The following is a 23,791-nucleotide window of genomic DNA, read 5'->3' as shown; positions in this document are numbered from 1 at the left end:
GACTTATTTAAGTTTTGTTTACTATTCAATAACAGAGACATCATGTCTTGTTAAATAATGATTTAAATTTTCTCTACAGTGCCAATTTTGATTTACTGAGGCCAATTTTAAACAGACCAGTAGTGGATTGTGACAAGTTCACCATATCAATACTCTCACATTGGGCACTTCAAGATGACAAAGTATTTTCTGAGCTTGTGAAGACAGTATGTGGTAAGGTGTGCACTGCTGCTAAAAGACAAAAACCCAGGTATAATACATTATCCATAAATTTATGAACTTGTTCAGAACATTACTTGATGTTTGGTAACACTTACACTGCTATCAACAGCACTGCTCATTACTTGATGTTTGGTAACACTTGCACTGCTATCAACAGCACTGCTCATTACTTGATGTTTGGTAACACTTGCACTGCTATCAACAGCACTGCTCATTACTTGATGTTTGGTAACACTTGCACTGCTATCAACAGCACTGCTCATTACTTGATGTTTGGTAACACTTACACTGCTATCAACAGCACTGCTCATTACTTGATGTTTGGTAACACTTGCACTGCTATCAACAGCACTGCTCATTACTTGATGTTTGGTAACACTTGCACTGCTATCAACAGCACTGCTCATTTCTATAAACTGATAATAAATCCTGTCTGACTTTGTATGGCTTAAATTCTGTACTGTAAAATTGTGTACATTTTTGTACATCAAAATTACCTGACAAAGAAAGATAATTGGTTTTAGAAATGGTGCATAATATGGTTACTGGCATTGAGGTGGCTAAGTTAAAAAGCAGACCACAGCCCACTTTTTTTCTTTTTGTCTGTTTTCTATTGTTTAAAAACAACATCTATTTATTCTCAGCAAATAAAAAAATACTTGATGTTTAATATTAAGGTACATGTCTTGTTTATTTGCATATTTAGTTTATTATTTTTAATATTTCACATAATTTGAAATTGTGATGTCACTAACTAGTCACCTTTTAAAATTCCAAAAAATAGATTGTTTGATGACCAGATAAATTATTTTTGTGAAAACTGTTTGAAATATGATCAATCTGAATGTTCTTACTATATACAGATAGTTTGAAAAAGACATTTGATGATTTCACCATTTCTAGATCTCCCAACCTTACAGTGGCACCACACAAGATTCTTTTTCTTCACTGAACCACCACTATTGATTGCTAAATTATTGTAAAGACCACAGAACTAGCTTGCAATCTAATTTAAATGTTTCTCTATAACCGTAAATACATTGATGTATAATTAATTATTTGTATAATTGCAGTTGATAAACATATGCAGGAGACGGCATTCCTGTATGTGAATGAATAGAACGCTCTAAGACCTTTAGAACACATGAACACAAATAACGATTCCAATGCTAATATCTGTGAGGTTTCTGCCAATGAAACAGATGAAATGCACACATATATAAATAGCATTTCAAAATGTGTGACTATGTAATTTATAAAATTCTCGGGGGGGGGGGTATAAAAATTACTACACTTATTTAATAAATACACGATCAAAAATTTTGAAATCTTCTATATATTGCTCTCACATCAGTGCTTTCTTGTATTATTCATTGCAGGCCAACTAAATTTCCTTTACCGTCTGTAAATCAAGTACTAGGTCATCTAGATGCACTGAAATTAACACCTGTTACAAAACAATGTACATGTGAGTATTATTGTTTTTGCTGTTTATGATACAACAACGAACACTAAATTTTGTTTATTATTCACAAGCAGAGATGCATAATGAGAACAAGTCATTGAAAATGACACAGTCCCCATTAAATTTTTGAAAGTTCTCTTTGAGCTTGTCATATTAAAGCGGAGGGATTGTCGCAAGCGTGTCCTTGAAACTTGAGTTCCAAGTGGCGTATACAACAGATTGTTTATTTACATCAAAACATGTGTTCCGTGTAGTAGTAATATGGCCAAAAATAAAAACAGCCGTTATTCGAGATGAGATGCCTGCCAGTCGATCATCTTTGATCCAATTGCGAAATAAATCGTCATGAACATGTATCCTAACATGCATATTCTATGTACCAAGTTTGAATGACAACTGACAAAGCATGTCCAAAATACAACATTTTCAAAAAACAAGATGGCTGCCAGTCGGCCATTTTAAATCAAATCGCTAAACCACTGCATGTGCATATGTACCACATAAGGTACTAGGCACATGCAAAGAATGAACGGAATCTGTTCACAGGATTCTGAAATATGACTCTGGACAGACTGACGGACAGACACACGGATGAACAGACGGACAGACTCAGGAACTCACGGACGGTCGGGGACATGTATCCTAACATGTATGATCTATGTACTAAATTTGAATGAAAACTGACAAAGCATGTCCAAAATACAACATTTTCAAAAAACAAGATGGCTGCCAGTCGGCCATCTTTGATCCAATTGTGAAATAAATCATCATGGACATGTATCCTAACATGTATAATCTATGTACCAAGTTTGAATGAAGACTGACAGAGCATGTCCAAAATACAACATTTTCAAAAAACAAGATGGCTGCCAGTCGGCCATTTTGAATCGAATCGCTAAACCATTGCATGTGCATATGTCCCACATAAAGTACTAGGCACATGCAAAGAATGAATGGAATCGGTCAAAGGGATTCTGAGATATGACTCTGGATGGACGCACGGACGGAGACCAAATTATAAGTCCCCGTTTTCGGACTTTGTCCGAACGAGGAACAATAACAAAAGAACAGTCTGGGTGTGTATATTTCTACTTTACCGAAGCCAACTAGGTATTACCATAAGCATGTTCAACACACAAACAACTAACAAACCAAACAGTGGTGCTAGGTAGTATCTAGTGAAGAGATTGACATGTTTTAAAATTATACGAATGTTCACATTGTTCATGTCTTTTTTGTTGTCACTGCAGTCTCTGCTGGTGAGTGCTTTCTCAATCGCTGCATATAAACAACATAAAAGCTTTTGTGTCCATAGTTGTGTTTTGTTGCTAAGCAATGAGCTATGATAGTACATTCTGCATAGTGCACACTGAGATGGATACAGTTTCGAGGACACTTCAACATATTCTTGTTGCCACATGTTGCTCTGTATAGGTACAAATTAAAATGTCACCTAGGCTGTTTAAGATAAGTACTCCAGCAAACTTGACATGTATAAGGCAATTTTTTTCATAAATTTGTAATGAGTATACGGAGTGTACATGTATGAAAATATTAATGACAAAATGCCACAGCTTAACCAGTGTGATATTTGTAAGTATGTTGACATATTTATTGCAAAACACCAGATCCCAATTCTGTGATAGAAAACAGTTTCTCCATGTTCACACTAGATATTCTCTCTTACCTTTCAGTTTTTAATCAAGAAGCATTTCTGATTGGTCTAACACTTTTACAAGGAGTGTGTGATGATTCACAAAAGATGAAGTGAGTTTTCATTACTACTTAACCCTTATCCTGCCAGCCCTTATGTACTAAGTACAAGATGGTTGACCTATTTCAAAACAAGTTCACTCCAATGTTTCCCACACCAGGAGGATGTACTATATAATAATGTGGTTATGATGATTGTACTAATTATGGATCCAAATATACTCTGTTGCATCAGACCTCCTACATTTGTGCACTTTTGGTGAATTCTCTAAAAGTAGCATTACAATATTGTCTGCGGTTGACAAACATTTCTGGGAAATTTAAAGGATAACCAGTCTCATTAAAATGTTGATGTCCATTTTTAATATGTAGGTATGGGGACTTGTTTGCTCTAACAGAGGAACTGAGTGAAAGTTTTCGTACAACTCGTAGCAAGAGGAAAACAACTGGTAGTTATACACCAAGGTCAACCACAACCTCCACAAGTGGTAGAAATAAACCTATTGAAAGTTCCTCCTCAGAAAGTGAAGTAAGTCTGAGAAAAAACATTTGTACTTTTTACTTTTTGTTTGAACAAAATCTGAAAACAGGATCTTGTGGGTTGACCCCAACCCCCATCTGTGCATCCCCACTTATATATCAGGCATGATTTGACTGATCAGTTTCAAACTTCACATATACATCATGCATATTTAGATTCATATACACGTCCATTCATTCAATATCCATTTCTCGTTAGCTGAATGCTGGCCATTTTTATACTAAAGATTTTACAAAATCAAGCATTTCTGTCATTCAACTGGATCTAAGGAGTATATGGGTATTTGTTTTAGTGAATGCTCTTCTTGGTCATTTTCTCCTATATGCCTTGACCAATCATGTTAAAATGTTATATATGTCTCATACATTCGTCCATTCTGAACATGTTTGTTTGTTCTTACTCAATCTTTTATTTTAACTAGGATGAAGATGTGGTGCCTCCTAGATTAAAGAAACGAAGGAAACCCACTGGCAATGGTTCAGATAGCGACTAAAATTTGTATAGATTGTAGATTTTCAATGTTATTCTGAAATGCGTGATTAGTCACAACCCATCATCAACAACTCTTATTATTCACTGTACATTGTACCACCACTTTGTTGTAATGCTAGTCTAGTCTCAGATCAAGCTAGGTTGGTCACATGGATATATCTTCATGTAAATGATCTACAAACAAACTGGTATCAATATTTTATATTTCATTGACACCAAACGAAATGAGAAAAACTATACAGTTTGGTGTTAGGACTGTTAAAGCTGTTCATTTTAGAAAGGTTTCCAATTAATGCTGGGACAAATAATGTAGTAGAAGGGTAGCTTCAAGTTTGGTTAGAGTTGACTGAACAACGCCCTCTATGGTGATCCATTGCTATGAAAGTGATTCATTTGTGATTGCTACCATTTAATATTCAGATACTTTGTACAGAGGATTGTGTCTTGCAGTCACTTTTTTTAAAAATTCTTTTTATAAAATCATGTCTGTATAATTCCAACTGTTACAGAAATAAATATATGATCAACATTAGACAATAGTTTGTTTATGCAACCTCCCCCTGTCCATGCCTCTTGGTACTAAGCAGGCTCTTAGATCCAGACAACTTTTGTAACGTAACTTTGAAGTTTACAAACTGTTTTTGGTATTTCTCAGACAATTTTATTCTTAACATACTGGACACAACTTGTGTGGTGGAAGTGTCCATAAAGGTTTTATACCTCATAGGTGTAATTACAATTTTATCACCTTGTGACCTCAAACATACAATGTAATTTAGAATGATGTGTTTTGATTGATGAAAGCTGGGCGCTCACATATCAAAGCAACTTTTGTGACTGATTACTTTTCAGCAAACATTTGTAACATTCAGAAAAACATTTGTTCGCACCATGCAAGACAGTTTTTCGTCTTTCAAAGCAACTTTTATGACTCCACAATCTATCATTTTCTCTTTGCAGTCAATGTTTGGATTATTCCAGACAACTTTTCTGACTTTCAAAGCCATTTTAGTCACAATCTATTTTCAAGTTTTTTATGACATTCCAGCCAACATTCCAATTGTTCTGACATTACTGAAAACTTTTCCCCGACACTCAAAGCAACATTTACATCACCACAAACTTCTTTTATTCTTCCAAGTCAACTTTTTTTACATCCTGACTTTCAAAGCAACCATATAAACTACCGGTAGTTGTTGGTCTCTCGTCATATTTTGTAACTTGCTAGGTAATAGCTCGATGTAAACAAAGGTAAATATTATCACCTTGTCTATTGAGATTCTTGATATTAAATAACGAATAAGAAATCGTGATACAAACAATACTGGCTGTTGTTCATCACACTGGTGATGATATCAATTAAATAAGTGCTGGTGTATGTATTGATAATAGTATAAAAACATTTTGAACTTCCAGTACCGTAAAATCTGTATTAGAAGCTGCATCCCTAATAGAAGTCGCACCCATTCTTTTTGAACAAGTCATTGAAAATGACAGTCCCCGTTAATTTTTTGAAAGTTCTCTTTGTGCTCGTCATATTAAAGCGGAGAATTGTTGCGAGCATGTCCTTGAGTTCCAAGTGGCGTATACAACAGATTGTTTATTTCCATCAAAACACGTGTTCCATGTAGTAGTAATATGGCCAAAAATAAAAACTGCAGTTATTCGGCCATCTTTGATCTGATTATGAAACACACTGATATGTATGATGTATGTGCCAAATACGAATGAAAATGATACATAAATAATGGAAATATAGTAGTAAGGCCAAAAAGTCAGATGGCTGTCAATCAGCCATCCTTGACCAGATTTTGAAACAAATTGTCATCGACATGCATCCCAACATGTATAAAGTACATGTACCAAGTATGTGCCAAATTTGAATGAAAACTGACAGAGCACGTCCAAGATACCGTATAAAAAAACAAACAAGATGCCTGCCAGTCGATCATCTTTGATCCAATTGCGAAATAAATCGTACTAGGCATATGCAAAGAATGAACAGAATCGGTCAAAGGGATTCTGAGATATGACTCCGCACGGACGGAGACCGAATTACAAGTCTCCGTTTTCGGACTTCGTCCGAACGGGGACTAATAATTGAGAACCAAAAATTAATCATTTATCATATATATATATATATATATATATATAGAGGCACTAATAGAAGCCGCATCCCCTTTGTTGCATTGTACCATTTTAATAGAAGCTACAGGGTCTAATACAGATTGTACAGTTATACGAATTTCAAGGTTCATTATGAATAGTCTACAAGTTCTCAAATAGCACAGCAATATATCTAAGCAAACTTTTTATGGGAACATACAGACCAGAGTTATGGCAGGGAAAATATACTTGTCACTTTTTGATTGGAAATTTACTACATGATGAAAACAACACATCTGAATACTGTATTGAAAAGTATGCTACTGACAAATAGAAATGTTTCTATTTAAAAACCCAGAAGGAAAATGCTCTGTCAATGACAATCTTTTAATGTAAAGTATTGATCTGGAGTGTAGGTGTCATTAAAACACATGTGAACATTCCCTGTGTCACAGGATAGGCATTTTCTTTGCCAACTCTGCAGAAACATTTGCATAGAAATAAAAATGGAACAGATTATCCAACCATTGGACAGAATTTAATTTAGGTTACTACTCTTGTCTACACTAATCCTGTTCAACATCGACGATGAAGCAGTTACAACAATCCTAGCAAGTTTTGGATTCTGGGAAAATTTCAGAAAAACAAATTTACTAGAATTAGTTTCTGGGCCTTAAAATGTATGTGTGCATTATGTAGTCCTATATTAGTTGGACCACCAAATTTACCAAACATTTTCAGCCATGATGCATGTGTAAACAAATATGATACATTTCACTTGTGTAGGAGCACAAAGACTGGTTTTTAATGTACCGATATGGGTTGTTTTATATGCTTGGGAAGGTCAATCTTGAAAAAATAATCTCCTAGGAATACACTAATATTAATAATTATCACAACAATACAAGATATGGTAGCTTGAATTTAATTAAAATATAAAATCAAGGCTTCCAAAACGATCACTGTAGTGCGGTGTTACATATATATTTACAAACATTAATAAATAAATAATAAAAAATATTATCGGCTCTGGGCCAGTATCAATTCAACGATATTGACAATTAAAATCTGGGTGAAAGAAATTCTGAGGTACAGATTGACTCGCTATTATCCTCTGAAAATATAAGGCCACTATGCAGTACTTATAACTATTATGGGGCTTTCCACAATAAACTACATACCAGTTATTCTGGAAGACCTCTGTACAGTTCCTATTATGGGGCTTTCCACAATAAACTACATACCAGTTATTCTGGAAGACCTCTGTACAGTTCTTCAATGCATTACTTAGCATTGAGTCTACGATTGTCTATATAGGCAAGGGGATTTTATGGAAAAAATGACAGACCAATAAAGACAAAATCAGCTGTATATGCATTTACAATAAATTGCACATATTAATCTTTTCATGTGATTACTTAAACAACCAGGTTGCTAGGCTATAGTAGAACACAACAATGTTGATCTTGCAAGAAAAAGAGGGCAGATTTATTTCTGGACATCAAAAATTTCGGATTCATAAAATATGAAATAATTTATTCATACCCACCGATGAAACAGGATAAAATCTAATTTTTGCAATGTATCCATCAATACGTATATTCCAAGACATCTATGGCAGGGAAATCGGATAATACTTTGAGTGCCAAGTTTTGTTCATTCTTAAAATTGATGTAAATTTGTCAAATTTTCAGTCTTAATTTTTGGACTAAAACAACTAAATTCAACATTGCTTTAAGTTTGTGATCAAAACATTTGAAAACTTTTGTCAACATTTTATATGAATGGAACTATTTTGTGGATGGTTACTGAAGTTGACTTTGACACTGAAAAGATTGAACTGCAAATCAAACCCATGTATTAATGCAAGCACACATTCAGCAACATAGCAACCAGAGAGCTTAACTTTGTAACATAGCAACCAGAGAACTTTTGATATTGGTACTTTACTAAATTCATGTTGAAGGCTTTACACCAATACAGTATAAAAATGCAAGTGGGCTTTGCAGATGCCGTATTGGTAAGTTTGTAGTTTTTCCAATTCACATAAAGCTTTTATAAATCTACAAATTATACAAATAGTTGCCTTTCACTGTATGTCATGTATACTTTGCATACCAATTATACAAATAGTTGCCTTTCACTGTATGTCATGTATACTTTGCATACCAATTGTACAAATAGTTGCCTTTCACTGTATGTCATGTATACTTTGCATACCAATTATACAAATAGTTGCCTTTCACTGTATGTCATGTATACTTTGCATACAAATTATACAAATAGTTGCCTTTCACTGTATGTCATGTATACTTTGCATACCAATTGCTAAGCAACATGTTAGCATCCTTTGTAAGTGATTGGAGGGCATGTGGCAATGAGAAGACTCGCATCTAGTGATTCCAACCATACATTGTATCCATGTTATTGTCTCAAACAGTTTGTAAACCCTCTCTTCATCCTTTATTACAGTGAGATGTCAACACATTGAAGTATATGATGGATCAAGTGACTTGTCAGAAAAAATAGTTTCACATCATACAAAATAATATCTTCTTGCATATGACTAAAGTTCATCCCAGGACTGTATACATTCAACGTAATGTCTGTAAAGGTACACATCCAAGTGATAGTCAAGTGTGCAGTCCAAGTATTATAAACAGCGACCACCTATTCACACTTATTCCGCCTTTTCAATGAAAACAGACTTCTTATTCTCTGCATTCGTTGTTTCTTTTTAGATCGTTTTTCCATTTCTAGAAGTGCTTCTTTTTCTTTTCTCCTGATTTCTCTTACTAGAGTGTGAAAGACATCATCAACAAAGTGTCTCAAAGCTGCGGAAGTTTCAAAAAACGGGCATCCAAACTCCCTTGCTAACGCTTCTCCTTCTTCTTTTGATACCTATTTCAAAAAGTCACAATAATATGTGTATTATGTCTGCCACAGTGAAAATCAATAAATTGCTGAAAATCTAAATTAATATGACACTATATATTGTATAAATTATGCATGCCAGATTCCTGTTCATTGTTATACAACAAGTGGTTATTGACTTCGATTTCAGAATAAAACAGAGAACAGAATAGTGTTTTGAACATAGAAACACCTTTGTAATTTCATTAAACGTTCACTACAAATATGGTAGTACAAAAGTTATCAATTCTCTTTTCACATTCTCCAATCATTTCGGTGGAAACACTTTTCAATTTTACATGCTTTATAATAATTACTGTACAAGAAATCTTTTCATTAGAAGTTGATAACTGATTAAATTTGCGCACAACATGAACAATCAAAGAAAGCTTAGAAAGAACTCCCATGTGCCGAGAGTATTGGAGACACATTAAATATAATTCGAAATTACTTAGCTGAAAACTAATTATGCAAATCAGAAAATTAATATGACCAGATTTGAGTGTAAAACTAATGAGGTCTGCGCAATGTAACAGAAAATCTATGTCTCCAAGTTTAATTGACATGTGATTAGAACCAAAAAATTATGAATTATTATGCTTATTAGGGAATTAATATGAACAGATTTTTACCCCAAACTAATTAGGTTTGTACATTGTCCTAGAGCATCTTTGTACTAAGTTTCATTGAAATGGAATAATTAGTACCGTGAAAACTCCAAAATTTCGACCCCTCTAAAAATTCGATTGGCTATTTATTTGCCGGGTTTCGGTGTTTTATTTACCTCCAAATTTTCGACTCCACTAAAAATTGCCGACTCATTCTTATTCGAAAATTGCGACCAGTTTTAGTTTTCCCCCAAACGAAAAAAAAAACCGATGTGAGCGTTCAAACGGGACCTTCCTCGAAGGCATGAATCCGGGTTTCTGATTGACTGAGAGATTTTTATTTTATTGGTAACGAAAATATATTCTAAATAAACGAAGTTTCAAATAAAAACGAACACAAAAATCTCGGCATGCTGCGTTTCTGAATTGTTGATTATTACTGTACTCAGTAGTGATTATAATAATGTACACAAAATAAATTTGTTGAATGGTTATGAAATACAAATAAAAGTCAACTAAGTTTCATCGTAAGCGAATGATTCCGGTCTCCTATAAACGTTTGATGCTGTAGGATATCCGCCATGTTCTCTTAGGTCAAATCGCTAATTAACCAATCAAAAAGCTGGATGATGCCAACGTGTTCAAATTACCATAGCTTATTTAAATATGTTAATGTTATTGAACGCAATGTGAAGAGATTGATGTTGTAGTACGATATTTTGGCTTGGATTTTGATGCGAAAACGGCATGATTTTTTTTTAAATAAAAAAAATAGTTGTTTTTAAAAAATAAACTGGTCATCTGAAGAATAATTTAACATTGTTCACAGTGATAACAGCTCATTCTCGAAAGGAAGCTTACCCGCTCACGCTAGTCACGATAAAAATCATACACGTGTACTCTTGAATAGACAGACGTCAATGACTACGGTAAAACTTAGACTCTATTTTAGCCGGCAGGATTGATTGAAATGTCCGAAAAATGACGCCAAAATACACCTTAAAAGTCCCATTTTATTTTCTTAAATCCCATTTTATTTTTTAATCCAAGGGCGAATTTACGGCAGAATTTGGTCCCTCAAATAAGGGACACGTGAGCTTTGATTCTAACCGGATACATTGCACTGGGTCGGGGAGATAGTTTGCTAAACTTCCATGTATCTTTTGTCCAATGGGTACCTGTACTTCGAACATTCGCAAGTTTTCCTAGGTAGTGCGAGACAGCTTTGTCTTTTGACCTATTAGTTTTGTGCTGACCTCTTCTGCGCGTCTTGATGTTTTGTTTTGCTTGTCATAATACTCACTGATTGATGACTTTGTTTAGATTTTGAGTTACAACTCGGCCACGACTCTAAAAACATGTCACATTTCTAACGCCAATTATTTAAAACCGGTCGAAATTTTGGAGTTTTTACGGTACTTTAGATATCAGTGTGAAAGCTTAAAATTGGTTAATTATGCAAATTAGGTAATTAATATGTACAGATTGTAACCCACAATTATTCAGGTCTGTCTATTGTCCTACAGCATCCATGTACATTCATTAATATGTGATGTATAGTACCTGAGATATCAGTGTGAAAGTTGGTTAATTATGCAAATTAGGTGATTAATATGCACAAATATTTACCGGAAACTAATTGGGTCTGCATAATTCTAGATTCATTGAAATGTAAATGATTAGTACTTTAGATATCAGTAGAAAAGCTGAAAATTAATTATGCAAATTAGGTAATTAATATGCACAATTATTTACCCTAAAACTAATCAGGTCTCTGCATAGTCCTTAAGGATCTATGTACCAAGTTTCATTGAAATGCGATGATTAGTACTTGAGATACCCATGGAAAAGCTGAAAATTAACTAATTATGCAAATTAGGTGATTAATATGCACAAATATTTATCGAAAACAATCAATCTCTGCATAGTCCTTGAGTATGTAAGTACCAAGTTTCATTGAAATGTAATGCTGACTACTTATATCAAATGCTGAAAATTAATTAATTATGCAAATTAGGTAATTAATATGTACTGATATTACCATAAAAACTATCAGGTCTGTGCAGTGTCGTATGACATCTATGTACCAAGTTTCATTTGAAATGTGATGATTAGTACTTGAGATATCAGTGGAAAAACCGAAAATTGACTAATCATTATGCAAATTAGGTAATTAGTATCCACGGATTATTACCAAAAACTAATCAAAACCTAGCATTAGTTCAGAGCATCTATGTACCAAGTTTCATCAAAATCCAATGAGTGGTTGTTTAGATATCAGTGGAACAGTCATGGAACCACTAAAAAATAGCTAATTATCATGTAAATTAGGTAATTAATATGCACGGATTTTTACCAAAAATTAATCAAATCTGCGCATATGTTCAGAGCATCTATGTACCAAGTTTCATCAAAATCCAATGAGTGGTTCTTTAGATATCAGTGGAACAGTCATAGAACAGCTAAAAATTAGCTAATTATCATGCAAATTAGGTAATTAACGAGCATGGATTTTTACCAAAACCTAATCAAATCTGCGCATTGGCCCAGAGCATCTATGCACCAAGTTTCATCAAAAACCGATGTATGGTTCTTGAGATAGCAGTGGAACAGTCGGACACACATACACACACACATACACACATACACACATACACACATACAGACACACTAACTGCAAAGACTCCCATTTTGTGCTTCGCACATGGGAGTCAAAAACTAAAATTACAATTAGAGATTGACAGTTTTTCCACCTCTACTTTTAAATATAGACCTCTTATATACTATTGACCCAACAAACCTATTTCCTTCATTTTCATGAATCTGAAATGAGATATTTTTGGATGAAATGACAATGGAACTTTTTCAAATGACACAATTACATACTACACTCATTGATTAGCTATTTGGTTTCAACTGCAAATGAAATGTATGAATATTCATAAAAATGAAGGGAATGGGTTTGTTGTGTCAACAGTAAAATTCTGACACGCATTTCATCATAGTATTCTGTCTTATTTTGTAGCCCCATGTCACTAAATTAACAAGTCATTGAAAATGACACAGTCCCGTAAAATTTTTGAAAGTTCTCTTTGTGCTCGTCATATTAAAGCAGAGGGGTTGTCGCAAGCGTGTCTTTGAAACTTGAGTTCCAAGTGGCGCATACAACAGATTGTTTATTTACATCAAAACACGAGTTCTTTGTAGTAGTAATATGGCCAAAAATAAAAACAGCCATTATTCGGCCATCTTTGATCTGATTATGAAACACACTGATATGTATGATGTATGTGTACATAAATTGTGGAAATATAGCAGTAAGGTCAAAAAGTCAGATGGCTGTCAATCGGCCATCCTTGACCAGATTTTGAAACAAATTGTCATGGACATGCATCCTAACATGTATAAAGTACATGTATGTGCCAAATTTGAATGAAAACTGACAGAGCACGTCCAAGATACCGCATAAAAAAAAAAAACAAGATACCTGCCAGTCGACCATCTTTGATCCAATTGTGAAATAAATCGTCATGGACATGTATCCCAACATGTATAATCTATGTACCAAGTTTGAATGAAAACTGACAAAGCATGTCCAAAATACAACATTTTCAAAAAACAAGATGGCTGCCAGTCGGCCATTTTGAATCAAATCGCTAAACCACTGCATGTGCCCCACATAAAGTACTAGGCACATGCAAAGAATGAACGGAATCGGTCAAAGGGATTCTGAGATATGACTTCGGACAGACGGGGACCGAATTATAAGTCCCCGTTTTCGGACTTCGTCCGAACGGGGACTAATAATACTTAATGAGCTGGTATTGTTCTCATAAGATGAAATATGGAATGTAATCCCTTGGACTGGCCCAAATAGACTTAAAAATGAGCTTTACCTTTCTCATATTTTCTAAGTCATACTTATTGCCGACTAAAACAATAGGTATATCATCTGTCTTTCTCACACGTTCTATTAACTTTTTCACCTCAGCAGCTTCTTGAAAACTCCGCCTGTCTGTGATTGAGTAGCATATAATAAAGCCTTCCCCACCTCTCATATACTGATCTCTCATGGCAGTAAATTCAGCCTGTGTAAAACAAAAGCAAAAAAGACAGTGAACAATAAGAAATTAATTTGCAACAAAAGTTACAGCACAATAAAAGAGGTTTGAGTTCAGCCATTACCATAGAAACTTAGGGTCTAGTGTAAAAATGCTCCAATTTCGTCTATGTCCAGGGGTGCCACATAAATGTTTAATAGCACATTAGATTGACAGGAACCGGAGAAACTAGTAAACAAATTTTGCGAGTTAGAAATCAACACCCCAATCTTGCACGGAAACTAAATGATGACACTATAACTCAAATCTGTCTATTGGTTTGTCATTGTAGCAATAATAAACAAATGATTTTTGTCAAAATTGTGGGGGGGGGGTCTCTAAAGTGCAATAAAAGATTCTGTTTTATATATAATACAATCCAACATGTGCACAATTTAGAGTGAAATTAATACCTGTCCTGCTGTGTCAAGTATATCTAATAAACCAGTCTCTCCATCTATCCTAACTTGCTGTTGGTAAGCATCCTCTGCAAACAATAAATTAAAAGGAGAAACATTAGAAATTACTGGCTGTGGAGATTCAACCTAATAGCCTAATAACATGATGATGGATGGAACTGCAGCTAGATATGGTCGGATACTATAGTAATGAATGATGGATGCAACTGCAGCTAGATATGGTCGGATACTATAGTAATGAATGATGGATGCAACTGCAGCTAGATATGGTCGGATACTATAGTAATGAATGATGGATGCAACTGCAGCTAGATATGGTCGGATACTATAGTAATGAATGATGGATGCAACTGCAGCTAGATATGGTCGGATACTATAGTAATGAATGATGGATGCAACTGCAGCTAGATATGGTCGGATACTATAGTAATGAATGATGGATGGAACTGCAGCTAGATATGGTCGGATACTATAGTAATGAATGATGGATGCAACTGCAGCTAGATATGGTCGGATACTATAGTAATGAATGATGGATGGAACTGCAGCTAGATATGGTCGGATACTATAGTAATGAATGATGGATGGAACTGCAGCTAGATATGGTCGGGTACCATAGTAATGAATGATGGATGGAACTGCAGCTAGATATGGTCGGGTACTATAGTAATGAATGATGGATGGAACTGCAGCTAGATATGGTCGGATACTATAGTAATGAATGATGGATGGAACTGCAGCTAGATATGGACGGATACTATAGTAATGAATGATGGATGGAACTGCAGCTAGATATGGTCGGATACTATAGTAATGAATGATGGATGGAACTGCAGCTAGATATGGTCGGATACTATAGTAATGAATGATGGATGGAACTGCAGCTAGATATGGTCGGGTACTATAGTAATGAATGATGGATGGAACTGCAGCTAGATATGGTCGGGTACTATAGTAATGAATGATGGATGGAACTGCAGCTAGATATGGTCGGGTACTATAGTAATGAATGATGGATGGAACTGCAGCTAGATATGGTCGGATACTATAGTAATGAATGATGGATGGAACTGCAGCTAGATATGGTCGGATACTATAGTAATGAATGATGGATGGAACTGCAGCTAGATATGGTCGGATACTATAGTAATGAATGATGGATGGAACTGCAGCTAGATATGGTCGGATACTATAGTAATGAATGATGGATGGAACTGCAGCTAGATATGGTCGGGTACTATAGTAATGAATGATGGATGGAACTGCAGCTAGATATGGTCGGGTACTATAGTAATGAATGATGGATGGAACTGCAGCTAGATATGATCGGGTACTATAGTAATGAATGATGGATGGAACTGCAGCTAGATATGGTCGGATACTATAGTAATGAATGATGGATGGAACTGCAGTTAGATATGGACGGATACTATAGTAATGAATGAAATTAATGAATGTTCAACATGAAGTCATCTACCAGCTTTTGGGCAACTAACATCGAAAATTGAGGACGTGATTTCAGCATGAGCTGAGTGGGTGTCAAAAGGGTCTCGAAATGGGTCCCAGCTAACATGAACACAAATGCTGTAATTCCTCTCTAAACTTGAAGAATGACAAATGTTAGCACATGCTGAGATTTCTGCCTTTTTTTTTCCTTGCCTTATCAGTATTGTGATAAGTTTAAAAAAAAAAAAAATATGCTGTTATCAGAACCATTACACAACATTTGGGGGGAGGGGGTCATCCCATATGAGGAGTTAATCCTTGATAGAGGAGGGGTGGTTCATGTTGTAATATTGCCTAGTTGGAGATGGGGGGTCCCTAATGATAGTACATGTTGTACATATTTATATGAACTTATGAAGTGGGTGTTGGGGTCCAAAGTATGTGTTGCACTTGTGGACTTTCATCTCATTTTTCAGATCTCGTGGAGAGAACTTACATCACTGCAGAAATCTCAACAAACAGCCGGTCGGCTGAGATAGCTACGCTGTTAGCAATGCACATTTCAATTAAAGAACAGAAGATATCATTAGAAAATGAACATTATGTAAAGTATCAAAGCAATGGGATTTTCTTGTTTTCAACAAGAAGTCGAAAATATCACTTTTTACCAAAAATGACAAAAATATTCACCAAAATTAGAGAATTGAAGATATCATTGCAAAATGAACAAATCTGAGAGAGGTCCACATGTAGTACCTATATATGTAATATCAAAGCAATTGGACTTGCGGTTTTTAACAAGAAGTCGAAAATATCACTTTTTACCAAAAATATTCACCAAAATTAGAGAACTGAAGATATCAACATGAAATGAACAAACCTAAGAGAGGTCTACCCAAGGTACATATACACCAAGTATCAAAGCATTCAGGCTTATAGTTTTCAAGAAGAAGTCGAAAAAGTAAAACATTAACACGGACGATGACGGACAATCACTCATATGATAAGCTCCGCTCGACAAAGTCGACAGCGGAGCTAAAAAGCATTCCAAATGTCATTATACAGAGATACAATGTATACAGAAACCATATTGGCAGCTGAAATGAAACATGTACCACATGTTTTACTTACCAATTGTTGGATCGTGATAGTCTATAAAACTATGTGTGACAAACTGCATGGTCAGGGCTACAAAAAAAAAACACATTAATATTAAGGATGTAGTAAACTGTAGACTTTCGTTGGGCAAAACAGAAAAAGCTTGATAAAAATTATAATAATGATTAATAACTAACAATTTTTACATGTTGTTGTAGTCCTTGCAACACTATATCCAAAAATTATGATAACACTAATGTCAATATTAATTACATCAAGTGACTGCTAAATAAACAAAGAAAAAGTGGTGGGGTGTCTCGACTGTGAATCGAATACATAGTAGAGATATGACAGAACTGAAACTGAGAAGAAAGACCTGTAGGTCATGCTTTAATGTAAATAAAACTATAATTTTATATATTTTATCTATTTAGCAGCGAAAGCAGAAAAATCATAACATTTTGTAGCACTGAACATTTTTGGGGGGTCCTATGACATGCAGTGCCAGTGATGCTAAAATTTTGTCTGAAATCACAAACACCATGGTGTCAGAAAAACACAACCAGAAACTGATGATGCTGCATAATCTGATGATTGCAATGAATTAACTGACAATCGAAAAACCAAGTTTATTAAAGTTATACTATTGGCACAACTTAGTTGAAAGCACTGTCAATTCTGGGTAGCTTGGGCAAATAATTAAATCTGAAAGTTACAGCATTAGTGAGTTATATTGAATTGTATCTTTCGTATTGCAGCATTTATTACAATTTTTCTTCACTACAATAAATCTTGTCATGCATAACTACTGTGAAACACTTTATTTTAGCTTGAATTAATTTTTGCTAAAAAGACTTTTTGGGTGTTTTGTACGGAATTTATTCTCACTGGTTTTTGATGAGTCAAATGTAAAATATAGGAAAATAGATGTATTCGCTGGATTTTATATTAACTGAATCGTGCCTTCAGTGAAAATAGCAACAATTAATTCTAAACAAAAATAAAGTATTTTACAGTACTAATATTCAAATTGTACTTTTCTGTACAAACACAACTAACCTACCGGTAGGTAACTGGGCAAATTTGATTCATGTTTAATCTAATATTGGAGTAAGTAATTCTCCAAACCATCATGGATGTAGCAGTTTTTTTTTACATACTGTAAAAATGACTAGTTTTCACTGGGTTTAAATTTCACTGATTTACCATTTCAGGCATATTCAGTGGGTTTTAAACTCACGGTTTTGTCATTTAGATAATGTGTTCTATGCTGAATTTTACATATTTACTGTGTTTTAATTTAGCGCATTTTCCAGTCAGCGAAATAAGCTAAATTAAAACCCAGTGAATAATTACCCCCTTTACAGTATTCTTCAATATTTCTGGAAAATGAACCCGAATTTTGGAGCCAACATACAAAATTTGAGTCAATTGTCAGTTTTTACCGGTATTCTTTTTGACTAATTTTGTCCCAATCTTCTGAAGGATAGTGCAGACTATAAACAGAACTATTTTGTGAATTTGTGATGAAAAGAGAGATACTAGTAACTGGTGGTGAAAAGGTTAATCATTTTGAGTTTAGAGTAAATAAACAAAAGTTTTAAAAAAATAACAATAAATAAAAAGCACCACACCCATGTACCCATGGTACACTAAAACTGAGTCCTGACTAATCGTACACCGAACATAAGAAATATGCATTGGCACCTGCATACAGTAAAGTTTCATAATTAATATTCATGTCATTATTACCCTTTTGTTTACATTCCTGATGTCAAGGTTACGTTCAATGTTATGACACTCAAGAAATAACACCACCCTGGACGAGATTGGCATAAAGCCAATTCTTTGCCACAGCCAGCCATGCTCAGAAATTATGATAGTACAATCACAGAACTGAAATCTAGTATTATGTGATTTGTCTAAACTCAAAACTGGGATTTTTGTTTTAGTAATATCCTGGAGTAAATAAAAAAAAGGTCCATGACTACAGTAGATCGGAATGCGGCAACAACGCAGCGTACAAGGTCATGAATTGAGTGTTTTTCGTTCGTTAACCCCAACTCAATGCACATCCTATTAACAAATGCGCGTTATAGGACGGAACTACAACAGCCACTGAACGCGTCATCCAGACGTGGCAGTAGGAGGAAAACTATTTCCTAAACACAGCGACTGTCTAATAAAAATCACATCGCAGTCTGCTTTGCAAAAAACACATATAGCACAGAACAAACGCCGTCACCCGAGCTGTCTGTTAATCGCGACAACAAAACACTCGCTACATTGTCAAAATAAAACTGCCCAGGCACCACACACTTGCCACTAATCCTATGTTTATCACTGAAGTCCAGGTTTTTAAGATTATATACCCACAGATAGAAGTGAATAATGCTATTTATATCACAAATTTGAACGATACTGCCAGCATGAACATTAAACGTTCTGCAAAAAAACGAATAGTTATGCTCACCACTTTTTCCGACGCCTCCCTGGCCAAGCAGCACAATTTTGTAAACCCGCATGCCACCTCGCGTCGTTGTCTGGATCTCCATGCGGTGTCTGATTGTTAGCGGTGTTCCAGTCAAAGCTTGTTAGGTGCAAACTGCGTAAAATCTTAGCGTAGTAGCTATTTTTGTCTCATTGTATCGCTAAGAATACTGTACAAATGCAGCCAAACTCCGCCTAAATCTAAAGGTCAACGCGTGGTCTGCGTAAAATCTTAGCGTAGTAGCTATTTTTGTCTCATTGTATCGCTAAGAATACTGTACAAATGCAGCCAAACTCCGCCTAAATCTAAAGGTCAACGCGTGGTGGTGCTGTTTACAAGTCGGGATTTATGGTGACGTAGACATTTCAAATAGCAATGACGTCATAATGACGTCAATTGGTACATTGACCGCGTCAGAAACCCAGAAACTGATCGATAATGCTATTAAACATAAATAACTGCTGAAACGTATACATACATGTCTCAAAACGTGCCTAAATACCTGCCCACTAGCCGTCATCACCGAAACGATCTAACTCGGTCACGCAGCGAGACGTAGGCTCGCTCTCATTCTTGTCGAAACCGGCCGCAGCATCAGCAGTATTGTGCTGTTGTGACACTGATGTGAAGACAAATATTTTTCTTACAGTATAAACAAAAGACATTACGTACACAGTCACGTACATAGTCACGTGATATTTATTTTTATATAAACATGTATAGAGTTAAAAAAGATGTTTTTTTTCTATTTTTAGCTCCATGATCCATGGGACCCATGCCATATATGAGTCCTATGCATCACTGACAGACAGTATTTCCTACTACATCCTCATAACAGACGGGCATGATTATTATTAAGAAAAGATTAACAAAGTGTGAGTTTCCAATTTGTTAATTGTCTACAACTAAATAACCGAAACATGCCTAACCCATACATTGATTGTGTTTTCATTACGTAATACTTGAAATCGATCACAGTGTAAATACATTTCGCATGGATGGCCGATCGCGAGCCTTGTATTTCCCATCATGCTTTCCACCCTTCCGTCCCCCTGACATTTCGGTACTAGTACTATGTAATGCAATTATGAGTATAATCGACATTGTGTATCACGTGACAACATTTGATTGGTCATTATAAACTCCAAGGATCGTAGATTTTCAGGAAAAAAATATACGAGGAAAAATGAAATAAATAAATAATTATGAAAGTAATGTATATTTAAAGGGTAAAGTACTAAAATTACTTTTTCTAATATAGGCTGTATGCTAGTTATAAGAATTCACGTTGTCTCGTCAAGATTTGAAAGTTCAACATTTCGATGGGAAGGGGGGTTGTGATCACGTGGAATAATATTAGCTATTCATACGTCATAAAACATAATTCAGCGAAATAAAACACAGTTACATGTATTTGTAATATAATTTCCTGTGACATTTTTACTATTGCAGTATTTCAGAATATCAAATTTCTATCTAAAATGATTTACACTTTTTATATTTTTGAAATGCACGTGTGCCATCATTTTGAAGACCGACTTTGGGCAGAGAAATTTGCATTTTAGTCACGTATTGCATTTGTGAAACCCGACTTTGGGCGGTGAGGGTCTGAATCGTCTTGTGTTGGTCGTGGGTGTACCTGGTACATGTTTTATACTCATATACTTATGAATAAAATAAATTTTGTCCCAGAGAATTGACTATTTCAATTTATCGCTCGTTGGCTGCACCTGATGCATTGCATCATTACTTACGTAACGTTGCCGGATTGATAATTAATCGTGTGCCAATTGCCACACGTCACTCACGGGTTTAGGGAGAGGCGCGCCAGCCCCCCCCCCCCCCCCGTCAGCCCGCAAACAAGGACAACTCAATTGACAAACCCCACCCACGTCAATAGGAGTGCGCCTTTTACCAAAATTCTGGATCCGCCAGTGCACGTGGTACATATAACCTATTTTATGGATAAGTAAAACGACCTTTTGTTTTCTCTAATTGCCCTTTGTCCGACTTGCTGTTATTAAACAATTATTGTTAATTGTTATTAAACTTACGACACTTATGCAAGTAACCAATAAAAAAAGTTACGAGGTATATTGTTATTTAGTATTTCAATATAAATGAATTAAAACAGTTACGATAACTTACATAACATAACTTATGTTACGCATAAATGTATGGCATTATATTCGATATACCCCTGCATTATTATGTTCTACCTATCATCGAGACCGACTTCATGGTGTAACACTATCATCGAGACCGACTTCATGGTGTAACACTATCATCGAGACCGACTTCATGGTGTAACACTATCATTTATCCGCCTTTATACATGTAAAGCGAATTAGAATGTTTAAATTTGGGAATTGTTTATGTGTCAAAACTGTAGTGCACATCAAAAAAAATCATCAACCATATATTGCTTGTTAGCATTACTTAAAACGGGGAGTCGTTACCTGCGCATGCGTCAGATGGCCATAGCGTGTCATTGTTTACAAACAAGCTTCTACACATGAGCCTTTGTGTTTTTAGCGCGTGTTGTTATCCTCGATTGGGACTCAAATCCAGCGCGTGCGCAGGAAACGACCCCCCCCCCCCCCGCGCTTTAAATTCTCACTCATATATGAAATGTGTATCAAATCAAAATATTGAATAAATCTGCAATTATATCAGTTACTTTTCTGCATATTTTTTTTAACTCGGTAGAATTATCATATTTTTGTCTGGGAGTTGAAGGCAAGCTGAATAATTCATGAAATGATCCCTGAGATATGCCCTAAAATACATTAATTTACATGTATATTTGGACGTTCTTTATGATAATAATATCACTACAGAATAGAATGGTTATTCAACAAGATGAGGTCTATATTTATTATACACGCTATCAAAATACACAATTGTTGTTCCGGCCATGGATCTGGTGTATTTTTCACTATTTTCACTATTTCATGCACAATTCACAGAAAATAGAAATGCACTTACACCGTTTACAGGGAATAATTTTATAATTTCACGGATCACCGGAAAACATCATCACGAATAATGTGAACAATATTTATTCAATTATGCATAAAACATAGATCGCGTCACTCCGCACACATTTTCTAGCTTTTTGTATTGAATTTCGCTTGTTTTATTGTCCGTGATTTTACCCGTGGAAAATCGCTATGACTTCCACGTTTCATCAAACTAGTCGTCGCAGCCATGTGTAAGTGTGAGATGACAAAAATGAGTCATCTCCACCACTGTAGCATAGTATCCATTGAGTTCGTTTATGTGTTTTTTTGTAATATTAAACAATCGTACTAAATTTTGTTTAAAAATTTACGCCCACAACCCTTGGCGCTGTCTTTTGTGAGACAGTCCCTGGGACTGTGGTTGTATTAAAAAATCATTTACGTAATTGTGATTTAAAAACGACCGAAAAGTGGCTGGTTACAACGAGACTGGGGCACTATGTTTTGTGTGGAAGGTTACAATTTTTAACTTGCATTAATAAGTAACCAGGTATCTTGAGTGAACTTTGGACTTGTTGGGAGGTTAGAACTATTTGGAAATCGTTCGTCTTAAAGTTTGCAATAAGCTGCAAGGACACAGAACAAGCTTTTACAACTTAAATTAATAGTTATCTGACTTTCTACTGTCAACATCCAACTGAACAGCATTTGTGTGTCCAGATGAGTCACGTGGTGTGACGGTCACGTGGAAGAACAGGTATGTTTGACCCAATTGTTGGTACTTAGTATCATGTTTACAGTTTCATGGCTCCGCCATCCACTTAATAGAATGTGCCATGTTCTGTTACCCATAATTGTAATTATAATGATGGAGTCTTATACCCAATCATGACAGTGGTGATTGTCAATGGTCGTATAATATAAATATACGCATAAAATATACGCACATAAAATACGCCGACAGTGTACATTTCATATGTCGAATGAAGAACACATGCATAAACGATATAAACGATGTTTGTTACATTTCTATATAATGCAAACTTTTCCAGATTTCAGTTGGTGCCAATCGTACCAGTACAATGTATTTACATTTGGGAATCACCTCGATTCATATACACTAGAAAGTGCACATTCGGAATCAATTCTCACATTAGGTTGTTACTGGTCTTTAGAACACATGCATACACAAACAACGAAACTTATGAAAATAA

At 35.2% G+C, this 23,791-nt stretch overlaps 2 protein-coding genes across 2 annotated transcripts in view; one reads left to right on the top strand and one right to left on the bottom strand.

Annotated features, from left to right (window-relative positions):
* LOC102805172 (integrator complex subunit 3-like) overlaps positions 1-4,970 on the top strand; it is a 43,076-nt gene extending 38,106 nt beyond the window's left edge. The window contains exons 28-32 of the mRNA XM_006822255.3: positions 80-250; positions 1,602-1,690; positions 3,382-3,454; positions 3,773-3,929; positions 4,363-4,970. Coding sequence (XP_006822318.2) covers positions 80-250; positions 1,602-1,690; positions 3,382-3,454; positions 3,773-3,929; positions 4,363-4,434 — 562 coding nt within the window. The 3' untranslated portion in view covers positions 4,435-4,970. The remainder of the gene's footprint in view (positions 1-79; positions 251-1,601; positions 1,691-3,381; positions 3,455-3,772; positions 3,930-4,362) is intronic.
* Positions 4,971-7,448: 2,478 nt separating this feature from the next.
* On the bottom strand, positions 7,449-19,827 carry LOC100366984 (GTP-binding protein Rit1-like). The gene is made up of 5 exons (XM_002739360.4): positions 19,597-19,827; positions 17,157-17,213; positions 14,574-14,647; positions 13,957-14,148; positions 7,449-9,440 (listed from the first exon to the last, which is right to left on the bottom strand). The coding sequence occupies exons 1-5, from the start codon at positions 19,676-19,678 to the stop codon at positions 9,210-9,212; spliced, it is 636 nt and encodes a 211-aa protein (XP_002739406.1). The 5' UTR covers positions 19,679-19,827; the 3' UTR covers positions 7,449-9,209.
* Positions 19,828-23,791: the final 3,964 nt, after the last annotated feature.

The sequence above is a fragment of the Saccoglossus kowalevskii genome, chromosome 13, assembly GCF_978046115.1.
Source record: "Saccoglossus kowalevskii chromosome 13, keSacKowa6.1, whole genome shotgun sequence".
In the NCBI taxonomy this organism is placed as follows: Eukaryota; Metazoa; Hemichordata; class Enteropneusta; family Harrimaniidae; genus Saccoglossus; species Saccoglossus kowalevskii.
This window is presented reverse-complemented; position numbering and strand designations above follow the sequence as displayed.

What these genes read in the sequence shown, in the direction of transcription:
- LOC100366984 (XM_002739360.4), bottom strand. Translation starts at nt 19,678, where the DNA reads ATGGAGATCCAGACAACGACGCGAGGTGGCATGCGGGTTTACAAAATT. An exon ending in GGGAGGCGTCGGAAAAAGTG is followed by an intron (nt 17,214 to 19,596) that starts GTGAGCATAACT and finishes TTTTTTTTGTAG; the next exon opens with CCCTGACCATGCAGTTTGTC. An exon ending in TACTTGACACAGCAGGACAG is followed by an intron (nt 14,149 to 14,573) that starts GTATTAATTTCA and finishes TGTTTTACACAG; the next exon opens with GCTGAATTTACTGCCATGAG.